Source organism: Aspergillus costaricaensis (assembly GCF_003184835.1).
Source record: "Aspergillus costaricaensis CBS 115574 unplaced genomic scaffold BO79scaffold_12, whole genome shotgun sequence".
Taxonomy (NCBI): domain Eukaryota; kingdom Fungi; phylum Ascomycota; class Eurotiomycetes; order Eurotiales; family Aspergillaceae; genus Aspergillus; species Aspergillus costaricensis.
The window spans coordinates 298,123-316,884 of record NW_020291812.1 but is presented as its reverse complement, the minus strand read 5'-3'; the positions used below and the strand labels follow the sequence as shown (position 1 = coordinate 316,884).

At 48.5% G+C, this 18,762-nt stretch overlaps 9 protein-coding genes across 9 annotated transcripts; 6 read left to right on the top strand and 3 right to left on the bottom strand.

Moving 5' to 3' along the window:
• Positions 1 to 430: 430 nt before the first annotated feature.
• Positions 431 to 1,181, bottom strand: BO79DRAFT_244745 (uncharacterized protein; the record flags this gene model as incomplete). The annotated part of the gene is made up of 2 exons (XM_025685408.1): positions 431 to 622; positions 684 to 1,181. The coding sequence occupies one exon, from the start codon at positions 1,176 to 1,178 to the stop codon at positions 705 to 707; it is 474 nt and encodes a 157-aa protein (XP_025540672.1). The 3' UTR covers positions 431 to 622; positions 684 to 704.
• Positions 1,182 to 2,671: 1,490 nt separating this feature from the next.
• Positions 2,672 to 3,850, top strand: BO79DRAFT_286823 (uncharacterized protein; the record flags this gene model as incomplete). The annotated part of the gene is made up of 4 exons (XM_025688512.1): positions 2,672 to 2,829; positions 2,917 to 3,084; positions 3,144 to 3,185; positions 3,277 to 3,850. 4 exons carry the CDS (start codon positions 2,672 to 2,674, stop codon positions 3,626 to 3,628), a joined length of 720 nt encoding a protein of 239 aa, XP_025540671.1. The 3' UTR covers positions 3,629 to 3,850.
• Positions 3,851 to 3,991: 141 nt separating this feature from the next.
• BO79DRAFT_144841 (glycoside hydrolase family 47 protein) lies at positions 3,992 to 5,898 on the bottom strand (the record flags this gene model as incomplete). Its single annotated transcript, XM_025678400.1, has 4 exons — positions 3,992 to 4,141; positions 4,195 to 4,883; positions 4,936 to 5,559; positions 5,613 to 5,898. The coding sequence occupies 4 exons, from the start codon at positions 5,896 to 5,898 to the stop codon at positions 3,992 to 3,994; spliced, it is 1,749 nt and encodes a 582-aa protein (XP_025540670.1).
• Positions 5,899 to 6,658: 760 nt separating this feature from the next.
• Positions 6,659 to 7,636, top strand: BO79DRAFT_253935 (uncharacterized protein; the record flags this gene model as incomplete). The annotated part of the gene is made up of 2 exons (XM_025686026.1): positions 6,659 to 7,020; positions 7,078 to 7,636. The coding sequence occupies 2 exons, from the start codon at positions 6,659 to 6,661 to the stop codon at positions 7,634 to 7,636; spliced, it is 921 nt and encodes a 306-aa protein (XP_025540669.1).
• A 1,801-nt stretch (positions 7,637 to 9,437) lies between these two features.
• On the top strand, positions 9,438 to 10,498 carry BO79DRAFT_227430 (glycosyltransferase family 34 protein; the record flags this gene model as incomplete). The annotated part of the gene is made up of 3 exons (XM_025683875.1): positions 9,438 to 9,534; positions 9,591 to 9,840; positions 9,916 to 10,498. The coding sequence occupies 3 exons, from the start codon at positions 9,438 to 9,440 to the stop codon at positions 10,496 to 10,498; spliced, it is 930 nt and encodes a 309-aa protein (XP_025540668.1).
• A 1,465-nt stretch (positions 10,499 to 11,963) lies between these two features.
• BO79DRAFT_237027 (phytanoyl-CoA dioxygenase family protein) lies at positions 11,964 to 13,027 on the top strand (the record flags this gene model as incomplete). The annotated part of the gene is made up of 3 exons (XM_025684652.1): positions 11,964 to 12,466; positions 12,516 to 12,743; positions 12,802 to 13,027. The coding sequence occupies exons 1-3, from the start codon at positions 12,027 to 12,029 to the stop codon at positions 13,025 to 13,027; spliced, it is 894 nt and encodes a 297-aa protein (XP_025540667.1). The 5' UTR covers positions 11,964 to 12,026.
• Positions 13,028 to 13,114: 87 nt separating this feature from the next.
• BO79DRAFT_145157 (uncharacterized protein) lies at positions 13,115 to 14,443 on the bottom strand (the record flags this gene model as incomplete). Its single annotated transcript, XM_025678417.1, has 1 exon — positions 13,115 to 14,443. The coding sequence occupies one exon, from the start codon at positions 14,441 to 14,443 to the stop codon at positions 13,115 to 13,117; it is 1,329 nt and encodes a 442-aa protein (XP_025540666.1).
• An 835-nt stretch (positions 14,444 to 15,278) lies between these two features.
• BO79DRAFT_193044 (Gfo/Idh/MocA family protein) lies at positions 15,279 to 16,456 on the top strand (the record flags this gene model as incomplete). The annotated part of the gene is made up of 3 exons (XM_025680945.1): positions 15,279 to 15,320; positions 15,376 to 15,660; positions 15,713 to 16,456. The coding sequence occupies 3 exons, from the start codon at positions 15,279 to 15,281 to the stop codon at positions 16,454 to 16,456; spliced, it is 1,071 nt and encodes a 356-aa protein (XP_025540665.1).
• Positions 16,457 to 16,956: 500 nt separating this feature from the next.
• Positions 16,957 to 18,697, top strand: BO79DRAFT_193041 (uncharacterized protein; the record flags this gene model as incomplete). The annotated part of the gene is made up of 4 exons (XM_025680944.1): positions 16,957 to 17,409; positions 17,457 to 18,039; positions 18,138 to 18,333; positions 18,418 to 18,697. 4 exons carry the CDS (start codon positions 16,957 to 16,959, stop codon positions 18,695 to 18,697), a joined length of 1,512 nt encoding a protein of 503 aa, XP_025540664.1.
• Between the last annotated feature and the right edge of the window lie 65 nt (positions 18,698 to 18,762).

Sequence of the window (18,762 nt, the reverse complement as noted above, 5' to 3'; positions counted from 1 at the left end):
TCCCATTAATTACTTCCATTTGATATCTTAGAAATAATCTCAAATATATAAAAGATTACATAAGAAACATCTTTAATCTCGTCTAATATTCTTTTATATATATTTCTCAAAGACTATATTAACATACTTATATAAATTAATTATACACTTAATATTCAAGCTGCTTATATAAAGTATTTCTTCAAGTTATCTTACTTTGTATATTTAGGTAATAAATTTTTACCCCATTCTTCACTTATGTTTATTCCTTTCATTAATGGCCGTAGAGCGCGCCTCAAGAGGTTCTATTACACGATGGGATAATAGGGGATGAGCTGAGTGACGAATTCAAAACAGAGCAAGCTGGAGAAAGTCCAAAACAGCCCTTTCCAATGCGGGGAAACTGGCCGACTCTTAGATCACGAGACCACCCTCTCCCTTCCTATGCACGACTTGTCAATTACTATACCCCCATTTACTTGAGGACTTGGCTCTACTCAGCGGTTCAGTACCCTGGGTTACTATGGGCTTTCATCCCCTCTATTCCGGCTGAGAGGAGAATGAAGGTCGCAATACTCAAGGAGACAGGGTAGTAAGGTCATATCAAGCAGTGAAGACATAAACATCGCCTCCAAGAACTGTACTGTCAAGCACTATCGATCAGCAAGTCACTAAAATCCACATATCAACACTTAATCACCAACCATTAATATCCAACTCCAGCGTCACAAGACATATCCACGACTTTTGCCCACAGTTCTTTTCCCATTGGCTTTATTCAACATCGCAGCAAACCTAGCCTCCGCTTCAATACCGTTGATATTTTCAACAAGCTTAATAAAACCCTCGTCATCCAACGCGAAGAGGGCTTCTTTCACCCAAACACGACAAGTCATGGCTTCATGAAAGCGCGTCGAGTACTGGATGGGGATCTGCGACAAGCGGGTCTCCAGCGGGCCGTGCAGTGCGGGGTGCAGATCTCCCACCTTCAGCGCCAGAAGGTATTGCCTGGAAGTGATGACCTTTTGGTCCGACTTGATCTCATAGCTGTAAACATTTCGATTGGGGAAGTTGATGATATTGAAAATGGTGCCATCGGTCGGGGATTTGGCAAGGCAGAGACCCCAGTGGAATGTCGAGCTGGACTCTCGATCTGCAAGGAGGAGGTAGAGACCGTTGGGCTCTAAGTGCAGGGCCATGTGGGTGACAGTGGTGGAAAGTATTTAGAGGATGTATAAAAGTTTAGAGTCGGTGGATGCGACCCAGTTGCAGATGTATACTGGGTAGTGGGCACTGTACCCCTCATGTTCAGGGTGTTCTTCCAGCAGCTGAGGCGGAAGCTGCGCCACATTTGCAAGGATATGTGGCGAGCAAGTGAATGAAAAGTGGATGTGGTAATCCTAAGCGACACTTGTGGGATTATATATTCATAGCGGGAAAGCCTGCGTTAGTAGTCTTGACTAAAGGTTATCAACTCGGGTCTAAGCTCATAGCGTGTCCGAGGTTACGTCGTCAGTGGTTCAGCTTCGTTCAACGCCAGCGCTCTCATTAACAGCTGAGAATTAAACACCGGTCATCACATGATAACAGTAAGAATGTCTTACAATGAAAACGCAGGCACATCCACTTGGGCGTTTGCCGACGAAGTGAGGTTACTACAATATTGAAGGAAGGTGATGACCAACACCCCTGCGAGGCTAACATCATGCCAAGGCCCTACAGGCCACGCGGGTCTGCTTTCACACTAAGCCAATCTGTGAGCCCCTATTCTCATACCCGCAGAGATATAGGATGACTGAACTTGGGCAAAAACCAGCGGGACTCGAATGCATTCCCTACTGTTGTTATCACGGAGGTGTGCGACTACGCGATCAATCACAAGAAGTTGTCGCAGGGCAATAGTGTGGCAGGCGCTGCACTGTTCCTGCAGGCAGTTCTGGCTGACTGGCTTTGGCACGACACTGTCCATCTGAGCCGGTATGTCTGGTCCCGGAATCATGATAGGAAGAATTATTTATCCCCACTAAATGTTCCGACATGAAGTGGTCTGGCTTGATGGCCACTCCTTTTTCCCATGCGCATATTATTACGAAGCTGATATCAAGGAATGCCATGTCGCTGGTCCCCTGGCTCTGAGCAGCCCTTAACTATGTCGATAAGGAATCCTTGACGTCTGTGTATCCTGATTTGTGGCTTGATTCTTGTTTCTTTTCAGCTGCGACAGAGTTTGAACATTTATTGCGGGCCAGTTGCGCATCCTGGCATAGCCAGCTAGTGACCAGACCCACTAGATGAATCCGGGGTTGAGATTTTGAGACTCAGTTGGATGAGTTTACGATAGAAGTTACAGAACAACGCAGAGTGAGTTAACGTTGAAGGAGGCGATTCAATCCTTTTGTGGCGACGCCCCGAGCCATCCGAGCTTCCGAGCCTGCGGTGAACCGTGCTCCCCAGTCGAGAAGAATAATTGAGCTAATGATGTTTAGTACTACGGGACACTCTCCTCATTATTATATAAATAGAATAGTGGGATGGGGCCACGTGTGTATCTGTTTGTCAGCTCTTCGAAATACCCGTGATCATCACGCTTCCGCATGGGAATGCCGCGAACGATACGGTGACCACGAAATAGATACCTGCACCTGTCCGGCTGTCTAATTCACCCATATTTGTGAGAATTACGACTTCCATAATGCCTGATATGTGTTGCTCGGACGATGCGTTGTACGCATCGGGTGGGAAGGGCTCCATGCGATATTTATTTCTTCATGGAGGTCATTCTCAACTACCCCCTCCTGACAATTTCTCGGTGGAGGCTAAAGTTCTTGTACAGAATACTCATGGAGAGATGTAAGCAAGCAAAGCAAACTAAATCCCGATAATGCGCTTTCCTTCGATTACGCGCCCCTGTCGGTCTGATTACTGAGTTTTTGCTAGCATTTTCGACGACAGCCCAGATCAACCCACCTCACAGTATCAGTTCATTGATCGCACCCTGAAATCCGTCAATGGGAAGGAAGATGCGTACATACCAAAGCAGCTCTTTGTAGAAAAGATGCTGATGAATGTTTCTATCCCTACATTACTGTTCGCCGAAATTCCACGGTGGGTCTTTTTCCGACCTTGACATCTCAGTCGGAACGACAATAACTGATCAAATACAGTGACCATGCAGATACCCCAAGCAGCGAGAATGTATCTTACGTGTATGTGTACCTAAATCTTTTTCTCCTCGATCTAAATTCTGCTTGCTGTCAATATTTACCATGGTATCTCCTCTCTAATGTCCCGCGTCAGCACCCTATTAATCCTCGGCCGAACCGGTATGGAGCAAGCCTCCTTCCAGGACTATGAGTATCTCAAATCGATGCTTCATCTATTCGTTCCCCGATTTGGACGGGCCATATCGCGCATGAGCGACGTATACCTCCCCGGAGATGCACTGAATCTGTCGCATGAGGTTGCCGGCTATATGATGGTCCCGTCGGGAGATACCAACAATCTTCGCACCTTTCTTGCCATGTATGCAAAGCGCTACATGCTCAAGTCATCTAGCGAAAGAGAGGTATTGGAACGGTGTTTGTTGCATATGCTGAAGATGCCGTTCGAGTTGAGCTCGGCAATACGGTATGGTCTTATTCTGTATTGAGCTTGTTATCTCGGGTTGTGGGCGGCGCTGGTCTAGTCTCCCAATACATCGGCAGAAATTCGAACCCGGATTCTGCATATGTGACGTCTGATACCTTTTGGATCTTGGGTGGTTTTGGCCAATCACGAGTCAAAAATGCCAGGCATTGACCCTTTACATCGGAAACGCTTAGTGAACGCAGACGAAAAAAGGACGATTATTTCTTCTACACCGATTGCTGCCATAGCATACATGTGCCAGGTGGATATATAGTATTCCCATGGTTCTGTCCTCTTATATACCTATATTGAAGCTCAGACGTGCATGCTTGCACTCCGCTCTTGATGAAAATCACTCTCTCAATGCCATGGGAAGCTACAAGTCTCACGTCCTCCGCCTTCTAGTCCAACCCGTCTTGTACTCTGCCTGACGTAGACGTGGAAACACATGAGCTTCGGTGTTGAACACCACCTCAGTCAATGGGAGAAAATCACTTGGTGAGAAGAGGAGATAGAGGTATTTTAAGGTTTCCGCCTGGAAGATGTCAGCTTCTCATGCGCATATCGTGTACCAGCGCCTCAACATACCAGCCAAAAGCTCTCCATATTATCACGCCTCTTCGGAGGAACAATCGTGACATCACTAAGAGAAGTATAACCCTCTCCGTCCTTTACCCGCGTGTGCTTTTGAAACGCCTTGAAAATTTCCCATCCCCATTGTCGATATATCGGATCTTTCGTAACACGGTACATTAGGAAGAGGCTTTCCACAGTCTCTGGACGTTGCAAGTTATCGGCATCTATTAATCGGATGTTGATATCCTTAATCCAGGAGTTCATGTCGTCTCTGCTTGGGGGCCGAGACGCATTTGAATTGGAAAATGGCTCAAGGTCGGAATCTTCTGTCTCGAACCATACAATTTCCGGTGCTAGCCCCGTCTCCGTGACGGCGTATTGCGCCCAGCATGTCTTCGTTAGCTCCCTTGCGAGACGCATCTGCTCTTCTTTTCGAGCATTCCAGCGTCCGGTTCTGCGGGCCTCGGCTTCGGTCAACCCTTCCGTAGCACCGATTGCAATGGATCCTGGGAGAAAACAAACGAGATGGTCCATCTTCGGGGAAAGACGACCCCCAATGCCGCTTGGAAGTTCTGCTATGTATTGGAGGTTGGAATGCTTGGTGGAGGTAAGAAGGTGCTTCTGAATCCCTGCGAGTGCCTCTTCCCACATCTCCCTGTAGATGGATTCGTTGGTCTGCAGGTATTGCTTGACCAAGTATTCTGTGTCTATATGAGCCTGTATTCAAGGTGTGGAATGGTCATGCGGACTTACCATAGTACGAATCGCCACGACTTCCGAGCCGGATCGTCTTATGCCGGAACCTCCCAGTATCCGGATGCACAAAAATGGGTACAAGTCCATCTTTCACGCTGTGGCTATCGAGTATCTCCATCACCCTTTCAGCTTTACTCCAATACACATCGTCCCCTGTTAGATGGGATAGGTACTTCATCTCCAACTGCACGGTAGCTGCTTCGGCGGTAGATGAGGCACCGCCATCAGCATGCGAGCGGATTCCTTCTCGTTTCGCTAAGTTGACGCTGGCATAAGGGATCCCCGACCCCGAGTCATATGCTGCGAGCAGTCGATTTGCTAAGTCGACTGCTTTAGACAGATAAACGGAGTCTCGCCCGGAGGAAGCATCTGGAAGCTGAGTGGATAGGTAATGAGCGGACAGCAGGCCTCCGAGCATACGTATTGTGGTCTCGAATGTATTCACGTCCTGGTCCTGATCATAGGTCAAATTCTTATCAAGCCATTGTCGTGCGTCCGACAGGCGAGTTGTGAGATTCATGATCATGAGCGTATCCAGGCTGTCTACGATTATCCATCCGAGGCCATTGGGGCTCATCTGAGAGCCCCTTTTTGACAATGGATGGAAACGATCTTGTCCTGCTCGAAAATTCAATGGCCTGTGGTTTTAAGTCGCTATGTCGTTTAACACTCACCCCAGGCATACTTTGCATATGCATCCCAGCTAGTAGTGAAGGATGTTCGAACCTCCTCTCTATGACTTTCCCAATAGGTGTCGTTGTGAACGGAAGGAGATGGTCCTAGCAGCGTATCTAGGCTCAAAAAGTGGAGGTACCATCCTGCGATTAATGCCAATATTGCAAGTAGAGATGCCAAAGCTTTTGAAGGGGATGGAAACAAATAGCGCCAAGTGCCAGCGTCCGGAGTTGGTGCATACGGTCGGCGCTTATTTCCTCGACTATCTGTGTCGCTACAAGCCATGGAATCAGTGGTTAAGTATGGAAGTCGCGATTCGATAACCGATCAGAAACCATGCTAGGTGTGTTGTCTAACAACATTCCCTGAAAGGAGAAAGCTTACCCAGAACCATGCACGGATCAGGGGAAATGCGGCGCACACATGGACGTGCTGGCGGCTACAGGATGGCTCCAATTTGCGTGCAGCACCCGCCATCCCCACTTCTAGCATATCTAACAGCTCGGACATGTTCACGGCTCCCTCATTGGCTAAATCAGTGTAGCCGGCGGGGGTAAGGCTACTATCCGTTAGCATCAACGCTAGACTGGCGCCGCTGAATGTGATTGCTACAGGTCACCGTCTCATAGCTCTAACGGCTGAAAAGGTATAGTGGTGTATGCCTTCTTTGTGGCTATGGCGCTTAGCAATTGGCAATCAGTATTGAGCACCCCTCGCAATGTCGATCGGGTTGGTAGCTGCATCGTTAGGCATAATTGGTGTAAGTTTGGATCCAAGACGCTCCCGGCAAGGTGGTGGGCGCTTAAAGCACTGCTTATATGAGGATGGTGCCCCGACATTTGCTACTGGGTCTTCTGCGACGATTTAAGGGGTCTGAAACTTGCCATCGGTATATTGCGGCTGCCGTGACCTTCCTCCCCTCACAACAGTGCGATCAAATTCAAACGCGCTCTGTCTGTATCAGCGGGTCGTCAGACGGATTTGGACAGACCCTCCGATGCGACAATACGGATATCGTGACGAAAACTCACCATATATCGCCAGAATGAGTGTCAGCTTGGACACAACAGAGTCCAACTATCCTCCTGAGACGGATAGTAGTGGTACCGTCACATCATACATGCCACTCACCTCAGTATGGACGGCTTCCTCGGGGTGCGAAAGCAAGTTTCGCCTTGATGGGCCTAGTCTCATGGCCTGGGATCCTGGGTATATGCTTGACATAGATACCAATGCTCGATGCTGTCCTCCCCAGATGGTGACTCAATGGGAACAGAATTTGCTTGGGGTTGGAGGACAATATCATACGCAGATGGACATTGGACCATTTACTGGGCCGCTATCATGGCCGACGGTCGCGTCGTCGATTAAGAACGAATACAGCACGCTATGGATGTGTTGTCCTTCGTAAGTCCATGTCAAACCTGAGGATGTCTTTATCATAAACTAACAAATTGTAAACAGAGGCTACTTTCTGTCTCAGGGAACAGTCGGACAAGTGACCGGAAGATGTCTCTCAAGCGTCTATTCCGGGCAGACTTTGACATACGGATCAACGCCATTAAGCGACCATACAGCGTGGTCTATAGCAACAACGACATTGACAACAGATTCGACCGTGGGAGCGATTGATATAGTTGGTTGGGAGATCAAGTATCCCGTGACGGCCACTGCAACAGCGACATCTACGTCAACCGCATCCACCTCCTCATCCACTCTAACTTCCCTTCCATCAACAACCGAGGACAATAATGCAGCATCTGATGATGCGCTGAGCACTGGTGCAAAAGCCGGAATTGGCATTGGTGTCGGTGTGGGTGCCGTTGGCATTATTGCTTTGATTCTCGCTTTGTTCCTTTTTAATCAACGAAAGCGACTCGCCATAAGCAGTCAACAGCCGGTCGCTGTATATGGATACTATCCACCTGTCGCAAGAAATGCAAAACCAGCAGAATTGCCAGGATATAGGAGTATGCCTGGTGATGCTTGGGCCTCATCACCTGTGGAGATGGGGGAGAGGTAAAAATAAAGTTCTACAGAAAACTCTCACATTAATGTATTTTTCTATCTTTGTACATATTTATCGCCTAAATTTCTGGGTAGCACGATAATAGAGCCTACAGAATATATTTGTTTTCACGGAAAAATACCATTGTTTATGCGACTACATACAGCCCTCAATCAAGTCTGTAACAAGGGCCGGGAATAACCACTTTCCCCGACCACATGAAGCGTACTAAGAATATCATCTCGAGAAACAAGATAGACCGACCAGATCTTTCCACTGGCTGATCAGCGCACACAGCCCAGAATCAAGATGAAACACAGCCCTGTCATGGTTTATTATCACGGAGAAATGAACGTTGGGTCCAGGACCGCACTAATGGCTGCATTAGGCCGTCGCAACTATCCAGAAACTAGACTACGCTCATAACAAACTAACAAGCGCCGCCAACTTTAGTACACCACCTACACCCTACACGGTAACAATTATCACACCATCCATACACCATTAATTTAGCCGTCCACCGTGGTCTATGCGCTTAATGGCCAGGGCAACTGGCCCCGGGGTCAACGGTACCTTGCACGTGCAGCATTAGTCTTTGCTTAGGGACACACATCAGTTAACTACCAGCCTCATGGAGTTAGTCGGGGAATAATTTGGACCAGCAACTCATTAAAGTCGTGATCTTAGTCATTGTAATACTTTCACACCTACAAGTTCATCGTTGAGCATTCTTGTCAATGAAATTTGAACATGTTCATGTACCTCCGAAAAAACAGACGCATCATAAATCCGCCCGAATCCCGCGTGGATTCCGGCCCGTCCTGGAGCTAAGCTAAACTCAAGCGAATCCTTAACAGAGAATGGAGAGCACTGGCCTATGACCACGGGCCAACTAGGCCCCGAACTGTTCCGGGGAGGGAAGCTATTCCGAGCTGCCAGTTTAGCGCGCGGAAGTCACTTGTCCCTCTTCTTCCTTCGCACTCGGACGATCGGCTCGACAAGATCCTGCGATTATATTCAGTTTCTTCATGAAAGTGTCAATTCTTGTCATCTTTCACGCATGTGCATGATCCTGCGAATGGTAAGGCTGACATATCCCCTTTTTGCTTTTCTCTCCTGTGGTCAGGCGCCCTCGGCGATCTTCCGGTTGCATTTCGGTTAGCAAAGGCACGAGGGGTAATTGTTATATTAGGATGGGACCCTTAGTCTAATTAATGGGTGGCACTAAAAACAAGCGGTGCTATCACACTGCCTCCGCGCTACGTCGAACAATCTCATTCGGTGTTACAATATCCCTACATCAATGGACCCCTGCACGGTCTTCCCAGCTGACTTGATAGGCCTCTACCATTCGTGCACCCCTCAGTTCGGCCAGAACCATTCGGCTCAGCCGCTATTTAGTGCTTGGCCTAGTCGCTATCCGAGCAGGCCGGATCCCCTCCCTAAGCAATCTCTAACCCCAAAAGGGCATCCGCGGCCCATTGTTGTCTGTCAATCAACAGATGGAGGCGAGCGGCGCGCAGCCAACATCCTGCAGATTCTTACCACATTTGACAATGGCCATAGGTTAGCTGCAGGACCGGCGCCATCATCCCGCGATCAATCAATGGCCAGGACCCCAAATACCCATGCTATCCGTTGGGGTTGTAGTGACTACCCTGCTACTTGTTCAGGGTAGACTGTGGATTGGTTTGGTTATATGGGTGCCCTCTCCGCCCTAAACTGCGCACCATGCTTTCACACTTCTATTGTGATCTCGCCCACCAGGAATGGCACCAGAATGAAAGAACCCATTATGCACCGTCCATACTTCACGATGGGCCGGAGCCAGCGATTCTGGCTCAGGTCATTATCTAATGTGGTGATGGCTCTCATGGTCGTTGTTGGCCTGATGAAGATGTTCTCCCAATTCCGTGAGTTTACTTCATTCCAATTTACGTTGTAATTCATATAAGGCTGACCTTCCCAGAAAGCCCCCATGAGGCGCAAATATCAGAGCCTCAACCTGTTATCCGCAAGGTCACTATGGTCTATGGTAACCGAACCTCTTATTATCGAGGCTTAAAGACCCATGAGGATCACTCACTCAAATTCGGATATCCTATGACCGTTCTGCGCAAACCCATCCTGGGGGGATACTGGAGTAAACCTGCCATTCTCCTATCCGCACTCATTGAAGAAATGGAAAAGCCAGAAGAAGATCAAGCAAAATGGTTATTGTGAGTTTGCCAATCCAGCATGTGAGAAGACTCATTTATCCCTACCGTAAACTAACCAAAGTTCCCAACAAACAGTTGGTTTGATGGAGACACTGTCCTTATGAACCCCAACATTCCCCTCGACATCTTCCTCCCACCTCCCCAATTCGACGATACTCATCTCCTCATGACCAGCGACTGGAACGGCATGAACAACGGAGTTTTCTTTATCCGCGTCAATCAGTGGGCCATCGAATTGCTTTCTGCTACACTTGCCTACCCAACATCACATCCCGAGGCTAGCCTGTTATTTGCAGACCAGTCCGCCATGGACAATGTTATTCTTGAACACGAATATTTCCGCCGTTCTATCGTCTTTTATCCCTTGCGATGGTTCAATGCCTACCCGCGAAACGCCGATGCTGTGGACCTCAACCCCGATCGTCCCGTGGACTCGCAAGTACATCATGGCGATCTCCTTGTTCATTTCCCCGGAGCACCGCCAGATCGGTTCGACGAGATTATGGACCCCTACCTCAAGGTAGCCGAAGCGCATACCCCGGAATGGGAATTGCCTCTTCAGAAGACAGGATATATGAAAGAGATAACGGACTTCTGGCGGGACAGACACGAGTTGTTATTTGGTGAAACACCTGAATCGTCTGACAACCTTGCTTGATCGGGCTGGTCCCACGGATTCATGTTTTCTGTATACAAAAGAACCGTTTGGCTTCTTATCGCAAACATCGCTCATCGAGTGCCGGCACATTTATGGAGGCGACAATGTTTTGTGACAACATATACTATGATTGTACGGCTAACCCACTGTTCCTGGGGGGATTATTATTGCTTTTGTATTGAAATAACCCATGATACCATACCTCAATGCAGCCTTTTTGTTAAACTTATCAACAATACTACCCACCAAAAATAACCTAACCACGTAGACAATATGACCTATTCCCACCACGTGCTCATAACCACAGTGCGCGGAGCAATGTGTACAACATCCCCACCCAAAAGCGGCTCCTTTCGGCCGGAGCCGCTGATCACAATTGCTTAGTTGGTTGGGCTGGGTTGGCGGTACCACACACACACACACCACGGCGCTTACACAACATATCCTGTTGGACAGGGTGTATTAGTGGGCATAATCAGGTATAAGAATATCATTTGAATCCAATTCCATTGGTCAGGTCAAAATGTCTCGATGACGTCCGATCCCTGCTTAGACATGTTTAGATCATAGCAGTAGCCATAACCCGTCCATGCAAGCGTTGCCAGTATCATGGGCGTTATTATTAGTTGCATTTTAATACCTTGTGTGTGGCTGACTATGGTTTCATAGCACATGATTATATTACATTGCAGGTTCCGAGATGGACTGTGCTTGCATTGCTTCCATCATTCCTCTTATGTGAGTCTTGCCTAGGAACGCCTTGAATAGTTACTATTCTAGTAACAGTTTCTTCTCAGCCAAACTTAAACTAGTATAGCGCAAAAGTCCAGACACACGCGCACGCACAAACACCCCTTTATAATATAGTTACCCACCAACAGTAGGTAAAGCAGCCATTAGAGCATAAGTACTACTAGTAAGTAGAAGTACCTCCCTTCGAGAATCTGCAACACATATTTTACTGGTAGTACTAATAAAGTATCCCTTCCGGAAGCCCAAGCTAACTACTAACGTAAGCCTGTACTCGATTTTCTTCCAGTCAGAGATTATCGGCTCGTAATAATCTCATGTAATACATAATTCTTAACAAATAGAATGCAAGCACTGCGTATGCAATGTTCAATTCCACCTTACTAAGTCAAATGCCGAATGGGTTTCGGTGCATGATTGGCTCTCTTCTTACCCCACAGTTCAAGTTCTATGAGTGGGTGGGTGGGTGGATGAAAAAATCCTTTGCGGGGATAAGCTTTCTCATGTATATTGCCGGATTGGGGTTGGGCTTTACTTGTCTATACGAGGTTCGGGGGGAGAAGGTTCATGGGATGGTTTGTCGAGGGGTATTGTGTTGCATTTGAGAGGGGTAGATAGTAATACTAGTAGTAATAAGGGATTGTAGGTACAGTTTCTGGGTCTGGCTCAATAGACTATATAAGGTCGAGTATTTCCACTATGTTTTTCGAAACAGAAGCATCATCTCTTGGTTGTGTCTATCGAATTCATTCATCTGAATTGCCATCTTTTGGTCACAATGATTGCTCCTACTACCTCCAACGATAGGAAGGCTTCCTTCGCACGCTTCAATGCTACCGCTACCGATGCCGATACCCTCGTCGAGGCCATCGGTCGAGACGGAGGCGTGATTGTAGAGAGCCTTATCACTCGTGATGCAGCCGAACAGATCAAACAAGATCTTAAGCCACACTTCGATAAAGATATACCAGACAAGTACGGTTTGTTCCCTCCAACCACCCAGCGTGCTACCGGTTTGCTGGGCATCTCAGATGCCTGCGTCGACTTGGCATGCAATCCGATCTATATCAGCGTTGCCAATGCACTTGTCTCATCCAGCTATTCCTTCTGGAGGGGCGATCATAAGGTGACGGTGTCTGGGAAACCGATCATCTCCAGTACTGCTGGATTCCGGGTGACACCAGGAAGCAAGCAGCAGGTGCTTCATCGTGATGATAAGTATGTCTGCAGGGACCTATGCCAGGCTGGTAGGCTGACAGGATAGCAGTGACTATCATCCGCATGACTCTCAACTGCCTGTGATGATTGGTTGTGTGACTGCATTGACGAAGACAACCAAGGAGAACGGAGCGACCGTGGCCATTCCAGGCTCACATCTCTGGGGCCCGGAGCGGCAACCATTAGATGAGGAAGCCGTTCCTGCGGAACTGGAACCCGGTGATGCGTTTATATTCTTGGGAAATCTGTATCATGCTGGCGGTGCGAATGTGACTGAGTATGTTGCTCCTTTCTTCATTTCTTTGCCGCAATTTGGTGACCATTCTGGCGCTTAGAAACGATTACCGCGAAACGGTGGGGATCTTCCTCTGCAAGCCAACGCTGCGTCCGGCAGAAAACCAGTTCTTGGTGATTCCCTTGGAACGAGTTAAGAGTATGAAGCCCCAAGCCCAGAGACTTCTAGGGTATGGGGTCTGCGAGCCCGGTGTTGGCTTCATGCATTATCAGGATCCGATGAGGGTGTTGTTCGGCGTTGAGGATGAAGAAACTGTTGATATGTGATGGCGTGACATATGAGCTGCAGGGAACCACCCGCAGATGATATTCAATGGTGTGTTAGATACGGAGTATTCTCCGAGCTCATCCATCTCAGAACACAAGAAGATGACCCAGCTGTTGTTTGGAATCTCGGCCATACTGTATCCATTTCCCGGTGCCATGATGCTTTGAGCTGGACCAGAATGCACGCAGAAAGTCCAGTGCCCTATGGTTGCACCACAATCCAGTCGTCACAAGTAGCTTTAGCAGAATTTGTTCAACTATCCGTTGCTTATCCTCATCTCCCCAACACTCTGTACCAGCAATGAAAAGTGGAAAGAAGAGGTCCTGTGAGAATGCATCACCGGAAGCCAGGACAACCTTTTGAATTCTATCAAGCAGTATGGGTACAGTCGAGGAGACGGTTTTCATCATTGCGGTTGGAGATGCAAAAGCCTGATGAAGATATATAAGCGTCGCGTAATAATGTGTGTCTATGAGAGCTTCAAAGCCTTCTCGCGTAGTCTTCCCCTGGGACAAGAGACATGTGATATCCGACAGACTCATTTGTGTGGAGGCCTGCTCTAGCTTTGCTTGCCAGATGTTGAAGTTGACATCAGGTGGCTGTCGGCCTTCAATAAGATACCCATAATGATGTCTTTCCATAGCAGTAATGTCATTAATCAGGTCTGTGAATGTCCATGGCTGGAACTCGATTGCTGTAGTCGCTACTTTACTGCTGCCTGAGAAGGAGAAGACATTATTGAATACCTCAACGTCCCTGATCTCTTTGATCGCAAATTGTGTCATGGGATCGAGAGTCTCGTTGCGAGCGCACACTCCATACCTGCTTACGATGGCACGACAGGCATGTAGATGAGTAGTCCAGTCAGTCGAGTCGCGAGTCACCAATTCCGCATGGCAAAGTGTAATCGCAGCAATGAGAATTCTAGTCAGACATAGCTGGTCAGGGGCCTTCACGGCATGACAGTCTAGTTGGCGCTGGATCTCTTGGTTTAGGCTGCGTAAGGCAATATCTCTTAGGCTAAAATTGACCTGTTTCATACGTAATGCAATGGTACCAGTAGATGTGGCTGCTAAGTGAGCAGCAGCGAGGTTCAGTATAGACAGGCGGACACTTATAGACCCTTGCGCCAGAGGCAGCACGATCTTTCTCCAAGGATTTTTGTGACTGTCGATCCACGAGAATATGCTTACAACGTGGCGGCTAAAATGATTGATCAGTCTTTCACCCAGGACCGTCGATGACTGGCGGCGACCGAGACCATCATCTGTCAGAGGGTGAGGGATCGGCGGACTGGCCTCCACAACAAATGTATGGAGGATAGAAGTACCATGCTTGACGATGTAGCCTTCCGTTTCTCGATCTTGCGGACTGAATCCAGGTCGAGTTAAAGACTGGTTCCCTCGACGTGCCATGGCATGGTTCCAATTCAATTGAACTGCGTCGAACCCAGGACAACCGAGCCCCCGAATAGTGCACTTACGGCACTGTGGAATAGTCCGATCACATTTTATGCGTCTTTTTGTGCATAAACGGCAGTCTGGAGGGTCAGCAGGGTTTGCAATGAGTTGTGATCGATCTCCGTACCTCGGGTTGCAATTTTCCGATCGGCTGGGAGAAAGTCATTCCGAACATTCTTCATCGTGCAAGCCGGTTGGGGAATATACCCCGGCGACAAGCATATGTAGAACTGATGTTAAGATTAGCTGGTACTTGGAGGCCTTAGCGACTTGTGTCGTGGCATAGAACTGCAAGATGGATTCCTATCGTTGCCATGTTCGGGGATGGATGAGTGGATAACAAATTGATAGCATCAAACGGATGGTTATCGCTGAGTGGGTCACATGATCTCCCACATACAGGACGACGGGCATTATTTCCTCCTACGATAGTGTCTATGAACTCAACGAGCACAATCGTTCGACTTGCGAGTATTCAACTTCAGGTTTTAATCCCCGTTGTTACAATATTGGCCATTTTGCAAGGTTCGAAACATGCTTGATATTACTAAATTTTGCCTATTCCGGTATGTCTCGGCGAGGCTGCGGCCAAGGCCGCCAACAGCCGTTTACCGTATTAGGCAAGTGTCGGCGGCTGTACATGCAATTGCAAGGGGACCAGCTTCTGTATACTGAACACCGAAAGGCATAAATAGAGCTCATCATTCCCAGAATGCACTTTGAACTTCACTGAAAAGCATACTAGAGCAAACGACTTCTCAAGTACTCGATCATCACAATAAACGCTATCATGAGTTCCATCCAGATTGCAGTCGTTGGTCTTGGCCGAATGGTATACATCTATCCCCAGCTCAGAGTATTAAATTACTGTGCTAATGTATATTCAGGGCAAGCGCCATGTGCATACATTGCTCTACCGGGTCCCACGGGCAAAGGTGGTGGCAGTCTGCAGTACCGATGCTAGCGAGATTGAATGGGCCACAGCCAATCAAGAGTACAAGGACTTTGGCATCACCGTCTATGACAACTACGACAACATGCTGGCTCACCCTGGACTTCAAGCAGTCTGGATCTCGAGCAGCACCGACGTGCATGCAAGCCAGTCCCTGGCAGCTATCAACAAGGATCTGCATGTCCTTTGTGAAAAACCCCTGAGTACGGACTTGGCTGAGGTATGCTATTACTGGCGTAATTGATGAACCCACGCTGACATTTCGACACTAGGCCCAGTCAGTGGTTGACGCAGCAAGGGCTAAGCCTTCACTCAAAGTGATGGCTGGATTCTCGCGCAGGTTCGATGCCTCCTACCGGGACGCAAGTCAGAAGATCTTCGATAAAAAGGCCATCGGATCACCGTTCTTGGTGCGGTCCAATACCTGCGACTTGAAGGATGAGACGGGCTTCTTTGTCCGATATGCATCCCGCAACGGTGGTATCTTTGTTGATTGTGCTATCCACGATATTGACTTGTCGCTCTGGTTCTTGGATAACCCGACACCCAAAGCTTGTTGGGCAGCTGGCACGCTTCAGCATCACCCAGAGCTGAAAGACCTGGCAGACGTCGACAATGCGGTCGGTGTTGTTGAGTTCTGGGGCGGTAAGATTGCATACTTCTACTGCTCGCGGACCCAGGCACATGGACATGATGTCTGCACCGAGATCACTGGAACCGAGGGCAAGGTGATGGTCAACGTGATTCCGCGACAGAACAACGTTGTCCTTGCCGATAAACTGGGTATGCGACACGAAGTGCAGCCGGAATACTGGGAGCGATTCGAGAATGCATTTGCCGTGGAAGCCAACGAGTTTGTGAATGCAGTGCTGAAGGACACCGAAGTTCCGCTGCCGCTAGAGCGAGGAATCATGGTGATGAAAATTGGACAAGCTCTGCAACGGGCTCTGCTGTCCGGGGAGGTAGTCCGGTTTAACGAAAATGGCGAGCGACTGAACTGCAACGATTTGCATTAATCCTGTCAAGCTCCGAAGCTCATAGAATTGTTAGTGAAATGAAACATCTATCTTGATGAGATTATGCTTAGTGGGAGAATTCAAGGAATGCGGGGATGTGGGGAACTTCCCCTCAAGGCGGCTTTGGCCCAAAAGAGTAGGCCGCGCCGTCGAATTGCCGTTACCGCCAATTGCTTCACATCCAACAATGCCACCATCCTTGCCGTCTACACTGGCACGGACGCCTTGCTCTAACTGCCGCGGTAGGAATTAGAAGCATCACTCATCCGTTCAATGTATACTAATGCTATTTGACCAGAGAAACACGTGAGATGTAGGTCTGCTTCGAACCTGAACATGCCCAATATCTGCTCAACTTGAGTGCAGGTGATAAACAACAACCGACATGCACCCGATGTAAGGAGAAAGACTTGGTCTGTAGGCCAGTCCAGCGAAAATCTGTTTTTCGTCAAGGGTCGACGGCCCGGCTTGATGGGAGTTTCTCGAAAGACCAATCTTGGATGAGCAGCCAGCCAAGAAAATGGAAGCTGTTCTCCGGAGACTCTTCACTCCCAGAGTCCCTGGATGTGGCTCAGAGTCCATCACCATACCAGGAGCCAGCAGTGCAATGCGAAACGCCAACATCTGATGAAAGAGATGGTCCTATCTGGACACGCGATGATGGCAGTCATCGTGGCAGTCACTTGGAATTTCAAACTTCGCCTTATATCCCATCACGGAATAGCTTTCGCACCTCCGTATCCGGGAATATGGCTAATGTCAACGGACGGTCTTATGTTACACTCGAGTGGGATACTGTGAACAATCCTAATAGAAATCCCTCGATCAATGGAATGCAACCGTCACCAAACCCAATTGAAACCAATAATGTTTATTCCACTCCCGAGCCCGCGCAGACCAGCGTACAAGAAGCCTGTCTCCTACGCCATTTCATCGAGGAAATATCACCCTGGGTAAGTCATCAATGCCTTACGATACCTACTCAACTAAAACACCTCAGTTCGACCACTGCGACGACCGTCGACACTTCCAACTAGTAGTCCCTCGCCGAGCCCAACACTGTTCCATCATCCGCAACGCTCTCTTCGCAGTTTCAGCACGCCACCTATCTCGCCTCCCACAGTACACAACACCCAATGGGATTTGCTATCGCGGACAGCTTCTCCCCAATCTGCAGAAATGTACAGCCGTGGAATACACGCTCAAATGCATCCCCGAACTCCTCCAGTTCCCCGAAATAACCGATCCCACGGAACAAGAAAACATAATGGTCGCCACGGTTATTCTCCGCCAATACGAAGAAATGGAAGAGGATATCGAGGACCACGACATGTCCACGCAAGACAGAGTGAACTTCTTAGCCATCACGCAGAGAATCATCGACGCTATGATATCCCACCGGTTGGAACAGTCTCTCGCTACGGCGGCGTATTGGATCGTTATCCGACAGGAGGTATACTACGCGTTGACAAGGCAGCGTGCACCCAAGATGCGATTCAGTCCGGAAGACTGGCGAAAGGCTTCTGTTGCAAACACGTTAGTAATGCTCGCTAGTGAAGTGACAAAGTGGCGCTGGGGTGACGGTACGCGTGAGGAATGGAGTTCGTGGTCCCTTTATCCAAACTTAGTCTTTTTTCTCGTACCGTCAACTATCATGCTAAGCATCTCTGACTGCCTTCAGATCGCCTCATGCTCCGCCACCGCAAACTCCAACACGACTACCGTCACGACCTCGCACCCCTCTTCGAAAAGAAAGCAGACCGATCCCGCGGCGAACTCTTCCCGACAATCTGGTACAGCTCCGACGAGCAAGTGACTGCAGTGCAGCACCTCGAGATAGCTAATATGATCCTGACGGCCCAGAATCCATACCTATCGTACGTTCCACAACCCTTATCCATAACCCAAAATCCAAATCCTAATCCAAATTCCAAATTCCAAAGTCCTAACTAAAGTATCAGAAACTCCACCCGTGCCGCGCATCGCAAAGCAGAAGCAGAAGTCCGATCCATCGTGCTCAGAATATGCGGCATTGCGGTGCACCACGCGCACTGTCATCCGGCGTTAGTCACTGCCGTGATAGCCATTACTCTCTATGGGGAGTATTTTACTGAGTGGGAGGAGCGTGAAGCGCTGGTTGGGATTATTGATCGGACGCGTGATTTGCATTCGTGGCCGATGCAGAAGTGCTATGCGCGGTTGAGGCAGGGGTGGGAGGAGATGGATCATTGTGGTTCTTGAGTGGTGATCATTAGCAATGTGTGTCACTTTTCTAAGATACTATATTTAGTATATTGTAGATAGGG